General features: G+C 43.1%; 1 protein-coding gene across 3 annotated transcripts in view; it reads left to right on the top strand.

The window, feature by feature from the left end:
• The window catches only part of LOC148012546 (putative histidine kinase 4), a 62,679-nt gene extending 51,480 nt beyond the window's left edge, over window positions 1-11,199 (top strand). Inside the window, exons 10-11 of one of the 3 annotated variants that reach the window (XM_087668842.1) lie at window positions 10,184-10,755; window positions 10,868-11,199. In XM_087668842.1, coding sequence (XP_087524968.1) covers window positions 10,184-10,396 — 213 coding nt within the window. In that variant the 3' untranslated portion in view covers window positions 10,397-10,755; window positions 10,868-11,199. Of the gene's footprint in view, window positions 1-7,499; window positions 7,949-8,187; window positions 8,242-10,183; window positions 10,756-10,867 lie in introns of those variants that run through there. The other 2 variants (XM_087668844.1, XM_087668843.1) reach the window with 2 other exon arrangements.
• The last annotated feature ends 1,497 nt before the right edge of the window (window positions 11,200-12,696 follow it).

The following is a 12,696-nucleotide window of genomic DNA, read 5'->3' as shown; positions in this document are numbered from 1 at the left end:
ACTGTGGAGTTGTAGCGGTCTGTTGAGACTTTTTAGGTGAAAGACCTTGGGCCTTGGAGCGACACTCCTCGTCCACATGGCCTGCTCTCTGGCAGTGTGTGCAAAACTAGTTTTTCTTAGGGAGTGGCTGTCAGATAGGTCTTGATTCTTTGGTTCTATTGGAGGAAGAGGAGTCACCCTTTGATTGGCTTGCCTTCGCATTTAGCAAGTTCTTGCCACCGGTGGTTTTCTCTTCCGAAGAAGAAGCAACCAAACCCCTCTGCTCTGAATAAGGTTGTGATGAGGATTTCTTGTGGACTTGATCATGCAGCCTTGCGCAATGCAAAAACTGGCACTCAAACTCGTAGAAGGTTGGCAATTGAGATTGGGAGATGATGTGTTGAATGAAATTGAAGTATTTTGCCGGCAACTTAATCTAGAAGAATGTAACCTGATCGTCATCTGACTTTGGAGAGCTAGTAGTGGTGAACTCGGCAAGTAACCGCCTATAGTCAATCAGCTTGACTTTCAGATCATCCCCTTCCTTAAGAAAGAACTCTTGAAGCTCAAAGTTAAGATTGATGCGCCGAGTATGATCATGAGCCGCATAGCGGTCGAAAAGGTGACTCCAACGCTTTGATGTGAGCGGGAAGTGCTGCAAGTGAGAGTGAAACTTAGAAAACAATCCCTGGATCAGCTCAACATTGGCTGTAGCATTGTGGACTCTCCATTGATGGATGTAGTCAGGGTGAGCTAGTCAAGGGTCCAACATAGGCTCTAGACCAATGACGAGGTCCCAAAGACCCTGAGACTCAAGCACTTGTTGCATGAAATTCGACCAAGAAGTGAAATTTGACCTGTTAAAACGTGTCTTATCCGTGAAGGCATTCTTGGCCGTTGCAACAGGAGTGGTAGTGCTCGGAGATGGATAGTGTGAAAAAGTGTAGTGGGGGTAGGATGGGGGAGTGGAGTACACTTGGGAATGGGTCCCAGAGTGCTCACCAGGCATGCGGGTAGTGTGTAAGGTGGATCCATAGGTAGGAATGGGTTGACTAGGCATGGGCATGGTAGCCACGTGAGGAACCCAAGGAGGTGGGATGGTAACACGGGGAGCACAAGATGGGAATCCGTGCGTAGGTGTAACCCAAGGAGAGTGTGAAGACACACCATAAGCTGAGGATGGAGATATGGGGATAGTGGTCATGGGAGATATGGGGATAGTGAGGGGGATGCCCATCACAGTCGACCCAGGAGTGATAGGTGTGCTCATTTGCTGAAAGGTGAGAGGCACTGTGTTAAAGGGTGGCATTCTCCCTAACGAAGTACAATGGTACAAAGAGGTAGAGAATGGGGTGGAGAAGAAAAAGGTGCTAGGAGCAGAGATGGTAGATCCAACCCCTAGGGTGTGTGATGCAGATGTGGAGTATAATCCAAGATTTTGGAAAGATGATGAGAGATGATCAAGGTGTGATATAGAAGAGGGTCGGATGGAAGGCAAGTAATGTAAACGCCCCGAACAACGTAGTATGCTTAACAATTATGAAATTCGCTTGTTTTCGAGATTTAATATCAAAGAGAATGAACACTTAAAGCTGAAAATGAAAATTACTCACAAAATTACAGCCATGAAAATGTAAAAGTAATGGAGACAAGATTGAGGGTTGAAGATGAGCAACAACCCCTGCCCCCCCCGCCCGAAGAAATGTACTTCTGCTCAACCCAAGTCCCTTAGGAAAGAGCTCAGTTACAATCAACCTGAGAGTGAGGAGAAGTAATTCTCTCTCACAAGATCATGCAAAGATGTACAAACACACATGCATTATCTATTATGCAATGATAAGAACTAATTTCTTTACAGTATGAGAGAAGAAAGAGGGGAAATCAGCCTTTCTCCATCGTTGATCAGCAGTACATGGATAAGGCTTGCTTCTTGTTGCTTAAATAGAAGAAAGAGCTCGAGAAGGAGGTGTTGTAATGAATTTATAGGTTTGCCGTCCTGTAAAACAGCAGTGATAGAAGAGGGAATATGGAGGAATTTGATAATGGAGAAGTGGGGGATGATAATGGGGATGGATGGGGCCAGTTTCTGGCTATCTGTGGGTGTTGTACATGAGTTCACAGCAAAGAAAAATGATGCTGAATGAAGAAAAACGAGCTCTTATTTATAGGAGAGGGAAGAGCTAGTACAAAAGGGGAAAGTGGAGTAGCACAAGACAAGTGTCCAGCCACATGTCATGAGATGTGACAAGTGGTGGAACACTTGGAAACTTGTGTGACAAGTGTCTTGACACTTCTCTCTTCTTTATGGCCCTCCTTTTTGAGCTGAATACTGTCAAGAATAGAAACAACCAAATTTAGTAAGCACAGTCAGAGTACAGAATTTACTATTTTTAAAATGACATGCCTATTTTTTAGGACTAGCATTTTTAGGCTAATTCGAGGCTCCTAAAATTTAGGGACCCCCAAATATGCGTGTCATATGAAAGCTTTTTCCGTGTACATAGCAAAAACGGTATCAAAATCTTCATGTGACTTTCCTATGCAAAGAAATGTGCATTTCAAGCTTTCAGCCCACACATGCACATTGTACAAGCATTTCATGATCATGCCATCTTGTTGATTGTAACTGTCTATTCTGGCGGATCTAGTCCACACTTCAAGGCATCAATTCTTTCTGTGTGCGAGTCTAACCCTGATATGCGTGAGTTCTAGTCACAGGCACCCAATCAGGCCATATAGGTGGAAGTGTGAACTATCTTTTCTCTAATCCACCGCGTGGGTCCACTATAACCTGTGACCACTCATCAGTGGCCAGCTCCAATGCACTTTTCTTTATATCTAATTAGTGCAAAGGAAACAAATTTAATAAATCATTATATAGACAAATTAATGAAAAAGGATACAAATTCTGTTTCTATAGAGTTGTGACAAGTGAGAAGTGTGTGTAATATGCTCAAATGAAACAGAAGTTGTAGATGTACCTGAATTTCGTCTGCTTCGTGAGCCCCCTCTATTGAAGTTCACATACGCAAAGCCATCCGGATCCTGTACCTCAAAAGAAGAAACAGGCGAGAGTTTTGATTCATGCAACACAAAAAAATTGTACAAACCTGACATTGGACTTGACAGAGATGATGAAGATGGATCGCCAAACGTTCCGTATGCCGTATGTCCTCCATGATCGGAGAGGTGGCCAGCCTCACCAACCGGTCCGAATGTGGTAGCAAAACTGGTAGGAGGGGTGTAAACATCACCATACTTGTTGGGATAGTACCCCTCAAAGTTCTCCTCTGTCATATTAGTGAAATCTGGTGAAAGTGGAGTGTCGTCCTCCTCACCGAGTCCATAATGCCGTCTCAGGGCCTCCATTGATGGAGAAGCCTGATAAGACATCATAGGAACTGGAGAAGAAGGTATCTGGGACATTGTGATTCGGTTACGAGTCATATTGTGTGCCTTGTACAAAGACTAGCTCTCAACAATATCCGCAGGATACTCTTTACAAGAGCATCGGCTCTGATACCATGTTGCACTGAGAACACACAGAGTGTATGACCACGGCAGAAACACAAAGACACAAACACAGATACAGAGGGCAAAACTCAAACCCTAAACGCAAAACTCAAAACTCAAACCCTAAACTCACACAAAAACTCAAACACAAACAGAAGAAGGGAGAGAGAGAACACAACTCTGAAGTGAATGAATGCTGTAAATGAATTAAAGAGTGTACAGTGTGCTCAAGGGCAGAGGAATGTCGGAGTGTGAGTCCACCGAAGACGGATCCCAAGTCTATGACCACCAGTCCGAGTGCTGAATTGTGAATGGCAGCAGGCTGGTCACCAAAACGTAGCAGTTTGGAGGTTAGAAACTGGTAAATGCAGCAGTGTATCACTGATAGAGGGCTGGAAACTATGCACAGTCTGCTATAAATAGTAGGCTGAAACAGTGTTTAAGAGTGTCAGGGCCTGCAATGCTGAAAATGCAGGCTGGCTGACCCTAGAGATGATGGACAGCAGGCTGAACAATAGTCTGGGACAGTTTGGAGCAGTTGCCAGCAGCTGAGAGCTGTCACCTACAGTAATGGACAGGCTGAAGATGATGTGGCTGCAGTCGATGATGGTTGGACAGCAGATGGAGGCAGGTTGCAGGCTGGAAACTGGGTGCCAACAGCAGCAGAGGGTGTGTGGGCTGGTATAACCTGCAAAACAAGGATGATAGCTGAAGCCCAAAAATTAGGGTTTTCACTAAACTTTCTCGAACCGCTCCCTGTTTTAGGGTTTCCACTGAACTGTCTCGAATTGCTTCCCGTTTTAGGGTTTTACTCTGAAAGAGTATTTTTAGTGTGTTTTGGGGTTGTTTAAGAGGCTAATCAGCAAGTAATGCATATTTTAGCTCAACAGACTTTGCTTGAATGAATCCAAGGCATGAGTATCCCTACCAGGAATCAGCATGTCATCGACATACAAAACTAAGATAATCACGTTGCCATCTGCTGCCTTCTTGGTGTACAAGGAGTGATCCACTTGACTTCTATGAAAGCCTTGAGACTGCATGAATGTATCAAACTTGTGATACCATTCTCTTGGTGCTTGTTTCAGCCCATACAAACTTCTTTTGAGTTTACATACCATTTTTTCTTTCCCTTGTTCAACAAACCCTTCAGGCTGCTGCATATATATGTCTTTATGCAAATCACTATGTAAAAACACAATCTTTACATCCATCTATATGAGCTTCATATCCTCAATTGCAACCGAGCCCAGAATGGTTCTCAATGTAGTCATGTTGACTATAGGAGAGAATATCTCATTAAAGTCAATTCCATGCTCTTGCTTGTACCCCTTTGCAACCAATCTTGCTTTGTACTTTGGTGAGGAACTAGAAGTGACCATTTTGTAAACCCATTTGCATGGAAGCGTTTTTTGCCCTTTAGGCAATTGCACTAAGTCCCAAGTGCCATTTTTCTCAAGAGATTCCATTTCTGACAACATGGCTTTATACCATTTCTTATTGTCCTGTCTGTCCATTGCTTCCTTGAAGCAAGATGATTCACCACAGTCTGCCAACATGACATAATTAGCCACATTGTTTGCACCAGGAACAAATCTGTTAGGCTGTCTAGTAGCCCTAGACGATCTCCTAACCCAATGATCATTGTTTGCTGGTGGTTGAGCATTTTCAGCTTGCTGTCCTAGCATTTCAGCCTGCAAATCAGCATTAACAGCTTGCTATCCTGGTTGTTCCTGCACATGTAGTGGCTCAATATCATGGGCAATAGCTGGTTGATCATTTTCAGCATTATTTTCTGCATTTACAGGTTTGTTTACAGCAGGTATTTGCTGCTGTACAGTGGGCACATTTTGCTGTCCAAAAGGTATTTCTTCTTGGAATACAACTCTACGGACCTCCTCAATCTTTTCGGGCTGTTTGTGCATGCGATCTTCCCGGAAGATAATGTCATTGCTGCGTACTACTTTCCTTTTCTTGGGATCCCACAATCTATACCCCATTTCACCCTTGTCACCATATCCTAGGAAAATGCATTTATAGGACTTTGGCTCAAGTTTGTTGCGTTTTTTTTAACGAATGTGCACAAAAGCCTTGCAGCCAGACACTTTCAGATGAGCATATGAAGGTGGCTTGCCCAACCACGTTTCTTGGGGAACTCACACTTGGCTGCTCGGTCACGGCAACAACATGATCACTCACACTAGATACAGGGAGAGGATATAGAGTATCACTTTTACAACCTCTAGCAATCACTCTAGATCCCTTACAGATCTTCCATTTTCCATCAGCAAAGGTGGTATGAAAACCATTACCATCTAGCTGCCCTATGCTAATCAAGCTCTTCTTAAGCTGAGGTACATGTCGTACATGCTGAAGTGTAAAGACAGAGCCATGCTGAAACTGTAACTGCACAGTGCCAATACTTGCAATCTCACATGCATAGCGGATCAACGACCGTTCAGGTTCGTGACCTATTGCACTTGCCAAACGGCCGCCCGCTAGTCGCACGTCAGCTGCTGCTGGTCGCACGCTATCCGCTGCCCGGCGTGACCTGTCGCGCCTCGACTCCTTGCAGACGTTGCTTGTGCTGCCCGCTGGTCCCACTGTGAACCCCGTTGCTGTCCATTGCTTGCTGACTGACTCACGCCATCAAGAGTTTGCTGTCTGCCGACGGTGCCTGCAACTGTCAATTGTCCTCACTGCCTGTGACTACCCATGATGCCTACAGCTGTAGACTGTTCTCACTGCCTGCGACTGTTGCCTGCCAATGACTGCCGCTCATAACTTACTGCCTACTGACGCTCGTCGAGTCCACCTGGGACTCCTGTAACACCTGAGCTGTTTCTTGCCCACTCTGATAGCAGTTTGTAGTGATGGGTCCGGCACGAAGATTGAGACAGCAGGTGTTCCTTAGGCGCGAAGAGATAGAGAGAGTTGCCAACTGTGGGTGAAGCTAACAGCTGGAACAAGGGCAGCATAGGTGTAGAAGCTGGACTTGGGCGGGTGGCAGTGACAGGGGAAATGGAAAGTAGCAGGTGGCGGCAGGAAGCAGGTGAGGGAGCAGTTGTCCACAGCAAGCTGGGGGCAGGGGAAAACAAGGGGTGCTTCCGCGAGGTGGGCTGAGGGCAGGGAAAGCAGGAGCAGAGCAGGCTAGGTGGTAGAGCAGGCATGGTGGGGCAGGCTGTGGGGGCAGGTGGCTAGACTGGCTGGGATGGCACGGACAAGCAGCACAGGGTGGGGTGATCTCTATCTTAAATCTTTACACGATAGCTACATGCCAGCAATAAGCATATTGCTTGCATGGATGGTGCTTTTTTACTTGATTTGGATGGTCAGTTCTATGTTTTTTTTGTAAAATAATGGTCTAATAAGTCGCGGTTTCATAAGAAGAACCAAATTTTTTTCAAGCAAACATGATAGAACACATCTTAACTTGCTTGGTTAGGCATGGGATGTGTGCATTTGTGGCTCATGCTCCTCTTGACTAGTAATGTCCAGTTACCTTGATTGAGAGTTTCTGTTTGTACACGGACTTTGTACAAATGCAGGTCCTTTATTATTTTAGAGAGGAGACAAAAGATGGGACTTCAACAAGCTAGCAGTATGCCTCCTCTGCCCTTGCTTACCAGCCCAACCTCCCCTAACCTAAATTTAAAAGCACAAGCTGCCAATGACGTATGTTGGAGAGACCTTGGAATTAGTGTCACTTTCTAGGTTTTGCAGATGGTTTTAGAAACTTGTTAAAAGTTTCATTTTATAGGCTCCAAAAATGGTCCTAGCATATCAGTACCAAGTGTTTTAGTGGCTCCTGACGTGTGTGGTGGTGTAAAATTTTTTGAAACGATCAATCTAAAATCCCTATTTGGTGGGCTTTTTACGGAAAACATGATAGCGAGACAGAGAATATGTGAGTTGTATTTGTTTGTGGAGTAAAAGTAAAAGTAGTTAGGGTTGCCAATGGAGCAGTCTTCCTATCAGCATGAACAGATGCAATTTGATTCTTACAGGAATTCAGGAGGATGTGTACCGACAGTATCTTAGAACAACAGAGAATTGTGTGAGGTGTATTTACTTGTGCAAAGGTAAACGAAGTTCAGGCTGCCACTGAAGCAGTTATCCCATTAGCATGTGACATGCAACTTGATTCTTCATAGTTTGCACAATGGTAAAAAGGAACGAGCGATGTAAATTTAAAGAAATAAGCAGAGAGTTTAATAGCTGAAAAGGAAGAGGAGCCTGTCCATCAAGCAGTTGACCCATTGGTGTGTGAACTGATTGATTTGTAGGAGGGAAGTCAAGTGCGCAAACAAGCATTGTAACGCCCGGGTGTTCCTCCCTCCACCCGGGCCTTGCACCTTCATAATATAGCTACTCTCTTTTGTTCTCAAAACTCTCTTGTAGGCTATATTCTTTCTAGCAAAGTGCCTGCTTGTGAACTAAGGTGATTGGATTATCTGTGCGGGGGATCATGGTGCCAAGACACTAGCCTCATGTTTGTTGTTGCAGCCCATTGTTTGCTTCAAATGAAACTCTTCCTTGTTGGGTAATTCTTTATTTGCTACTACAGCTTATGGACAGGCTTGGTCAAATTTTCACCTAATGTTTACATTTAGTGTTGTATGGTCATGATCACTGCAAAGTACTTTTCATTGTCACTGACAATGAAATGTGACTGAAACTTATCATTGTATGCAGTGAAGCGTTTTAGTAAAACACTTTTCTCTTGGTGAAAAAGAAGTTTAAATCTTTGTAAGTGCAAACTTTACCCTCACATGCTTGTTAAGGTATAGCAAATAAGTATATATAAATCCTCCCTGCCTGTCTTTCCATACTGGATTTTGAAATTGTCCACTCCACAATTTGTGCTCAGACTCTGAAATATTCAGGCTTGGGTCCAAATTGACAGGAAGATCCGTGATATTTTGAGGGAAAGTACAATTTCCCAATATTTGGACAGTTGGGGATCTGAGTCTGAAATGGGTGCAAGCCTTTAGTTTTAGATGTGGGCTCTGCATTGGAGAGAGGTCTTGAAATTTGAGTTGGAACCTGGAATCGTAGTCTTGAGGTTCAAAACCTGGAATTTTAGATTTGAGCTTAGGCTAGAACCTTCACACGCTCATGTAAATGACCATTTTAGTCTGACATGTCACTATGACCCATTCAGAATTCGAATATTGCATTTTATAATTAGGGTAAAGGGGGTGGTATTGTGGCAGCAACCAACAACAATCAAAATCTTCCACAAATTTACGTCTCCTTGCCAAATGTATAGATTATATGTGTCACTCCAACATAGGGAGTGTGAGAAAAAAAATCTGAGCACTCACGATGTAGTCTTTGTGCAAGATTGAAGTACAAATTGCAATTTAAGAGTAGCAGAAAACGCCCGTTGTAGAAGGGCATGTGAGGGCCTGACCCAAAATGCGAGAAGGTGCCAGTGATAAAGCAGGATATGAACCCGTCTTCCAATAGGGAGGTGGCACCTCATGTTAATCTAACACCTCACCACCCACAACTCACTGTTACAGGCTCCTGTATGTAACAGAAAAATGCAACACTATTGGGGCCACAACATGACCAGTCCCCTTACCCTAGATCCAACAATGTTCTGTCTCAGCAGTGAAACATTTCACAAATTTTTTGATATGGTCATTGGACTGTTTATTGGTTGGTCACTTGGTGGTTTTCTTTTCTTAATAGACATCACAAAGAATCTTGATGTTGGTTTTACCAATTTAGTCCATGGCTAATGGCGTATCCATAGTAACTGGCCCTTGGAGAAGGGGGCTGCAAGCGATATATCAAAATTGGAGAAGTGGAGTAACAGAAAACTGATAAACTATAGTGAAGAAGATGCTAGACTGGTGCATGTATCATTCACATTACCATCATTCAACATCCTCACCCTCCACTGTATTCTCATAAAGTTCAACATAAAGATATAGTGGTTGTAGTAGTATTGCCATCTTGCTGAGAGGGCTCCAAAATATTATCTTCCCTGCTCTCAAGTGGAATGTCACTCCCTGTCTACAAACATATATTCATAAACTGTAGTCATTACATGTATCTCTTAAGATTGCAATACTTGCAATATTTGGTTGAAAGTTAATACTTCTCTTAAGTACAGAAGTGACTACTTTGCTATGCTGTACTCATGCACAATCGGAAGATGAGGGGTTTGATATAATCCTAGCTGCTGACATCTTTATTTGGAGTCTCTTGGCCTTGAAAAGTCTGATGTAATTATATGCTAATGGTTGACTGGAACATCATAAACGATATTTTCCAGCCCTCTCTGCTTTTGTTTTCCTCAGTCAACGAGATTATGCAAACATCCACATCCATCATATCAACGAAGTCTTTGAAAAATGTTCTTACCTTATTGTTGGATAGTGAAGATAACTTTCTGACTGTACAATGGGTTAGATGTGTGCTTTAAGCAATCCTTAAGCAAATTCCCAAACAGCCAAATGCACTTCAAGATCACTTGTACAGCTCCCAGCCTGCACTTTCATATCGACCACCCTTTGGACTCGTACTTCTTAGTACTCAATAAATAATCTGTTGTTTTTCAAGCTGTCTTGTCTTCCTCTGCAAGACTGAAATGCAACAAAAAAGAAAGTGTCAATGTACAGATTATTATTTCTATGTGGTAAATGCCCTTCACCTGACTGTTTACCTTTGTAAACAGATGCCAGTCTTGGATGGTCTACAAGCAACAAAGATGATAAGAGCCGATGAAAAGAAGTTTGGTTACATGAAAAAGCCGATCATTGGGCTGACAGCCCATGCAATTCAAGGTTACAAGGATAAATGCTTAGAAGCTGGGATGGATGCATATGCATGCAAACCCTTCCAAACAAAGCAGCTTGTGGAAGTGATTCAAAGAGTGTTGGAAAAGTGATGATGTGTTAATGCCCAATGAATCAAAGCAGAGATTGATGTAAAGTATGCACTGCTAATTTTGCCGTGCTTTGTAACATAAAACATTCTACTTGCCTGTGGGTGAGTCTTCTTGGGGATGATGAGCCTTTTTTGACAAAGCCAAGCCTAGCAAATTATTCTGGCAGCTTTGTGTCATGGATGTGTGGTGCATTTCACCATGCAGGCTACCCCAACAATTTTGTTCGAGGTCTGATGTGGATTGTAAAAATCTAACTACGTTCAATCCTGACATAGCAGTTGCACGTGGGGTGCTGATGGGCAATGAGGAGGTCCCGCGAGTAAATCATCAGAATACTTTATCAGGTCAACTGAATGAAGGTCAGTGGTACGATTTCACGTAGATCAAGTCATAGTAGTGCTTTTTAAGAGTTGCTTGTTTCTTTAGCGGCCCATAGTTAACTTGGCAGCCTTTACTGTTTGTTCTCTCCAGGTTCAGGTTGCAACCTGAGACTTTGATCACATGCGATGTCAATGCTGCATCCTAGTACCATCTTGGAACAGAGTGTGTATACCTGTTATGCTAGAGTGATGGACATCATACTGGAAGTATCCGGAAAATTAACAAATGACGATACGGTAAGCCCAGTCAAAAAAGACGAGGAATGAATAGTGTGGAGAGTACGGGATAGTCATACTTGACCAACATCATTCAGCTGATGCTTATGCCCCCCGCTCATCATCTTCATAGCATAATGAAGTAAGCACGACTAATGTCATGTGAAATTTGCAATCACTAAAACACTCCAAAATTTACGAATACAAGATATTTCTTGACCGCGAATGATCAAAGTCTTGTGTATGGCTTAATTTAGACAATTTGTTGCCCTTATGCTGTCAACGTCAAGCATCCTCGTCCGATCTATGGGAATGTTGTTTTGAATTCCGCACGTTTCAAATATTCTGAGGCTTGCATTCAGGCTTGCCTATGAGGAAGAGAGAGCGATGCGAAGAACATCGCAACCAGACGCATCGAATCGATCATCGGTTACATTAAGGCCTTTATGGTTGAAGGATGGCAGTGTTTGTCCTTCACAATGGACGCTTTTACACGCAAATTTGGCATCCCCGTATCTTCATTCCAAGGCCTTTCAATTTGCAGTCGCAGCACAGCCCTCCCCTCCCGGACGGACAGACTGCGTCATAAAACCTAAGCACCAGGAGATTCGTGTTATCGTAGACAAGGTCGTAAGCTTAGCGACTAGCAGGTAAAGGACAAAACCGCACGACTCCCATGGGACATAATTAGGGTTAGTGTGCATGGCAGGTAGGCTGACTGGTCGATTGAGTAGCGAGCAATTCGACAAAATGGGAGAAGATCCAATTTCGTCGTTCGATTCTTTACTAGGAGTTTTCCTGGCTAAGTAACGCAAACCTGTTCAACGGCCCTTCTCCTTCTCCTTTAGGTAAAGGTCCGGGTCTTATACCCTTAACGAGAAAACCTACAAGTGGTCGAGGTTGAAGGGCTTGGAAATATGTTTTCTGTAGCATTGGGCTGGCTTCTCTTTTTGACGTTTCGATTTCCAAGGGTTTTTGACATTTTTGATTTACATGGAAATATGGCGGTTGAATTGATGAAGGCCGTGTGGGATTTGCATTCCTTCTTTCTTGGACTCGTGAAGTTCACTCCTTTCATCGGTTGGTGAATTTGAGAAGATGTCAATAGAGCTACATAGCCTACTAGTTGGGTCCAAAGCTTATTCTCTAAAAATTTAGCTAATAATTACATTGATTGACAAAACTCAAATTTTTGTGAGATTTACGTTGTCTTAATAGCTTTTGTTTCGGTGGCTTGGACGAGTCTCATTTGTATCAAAAGAAAGCTTTGATCTCCTTTGTCTTGATTTGGTGAGACATTTATGTTCTAGTGATCATTTTTCATAGTAGTTATATCTTTCTTTTTTATGGTTATCGATGTAGAGTTGCAAGGATAAATTGTTGAAATCAAGATTGTCGATATGCTCAACATTTCAGAAGTAGAGAACTAATATATAACTTAGTGGCTTTTTAGTCTAATACAAGGACAAGCATTTTTAAGGCCTTTAGCTTTGACATTATTAAGTTGTGCCCATGTGAGACACACTCGTGGAGCATGAGCTACTTTTGGCCATGATCATAGCCCAAAGCCCACGTAATGTGATCGGTAGCAATGGCAAAAGTTGTAATAAACTATGTTGGACATGTACTTCTAGGTGTGTGGTGTTAGTTTGAGCCAAGGTATTTAATGGGCTTTAAAAATGTTTGTTGGTGATATTAGTGCAT

This window comes from Lygodium microphyllum, chromosome 27, assembly GCF_053477565.2.
Source record: "Lygodium microphyllum isolate KBCC chromosome 27, Lygodium_microphyllum_v1.1.10, whole genome shotgun sequence".
NCBI classification, from domain to species: domain Eukaryota; kingdom Viridiplantae; phylum Streptophyta; class Polypodiopsida; order Schizaeales; family Lygodiaceae; genus Lygodium; species Lygodium microphyllum.
Note: the sequence above shows the minus strand (reverse complement) of the source record. Positions and strands in the feature narration are given on the sequence as shown.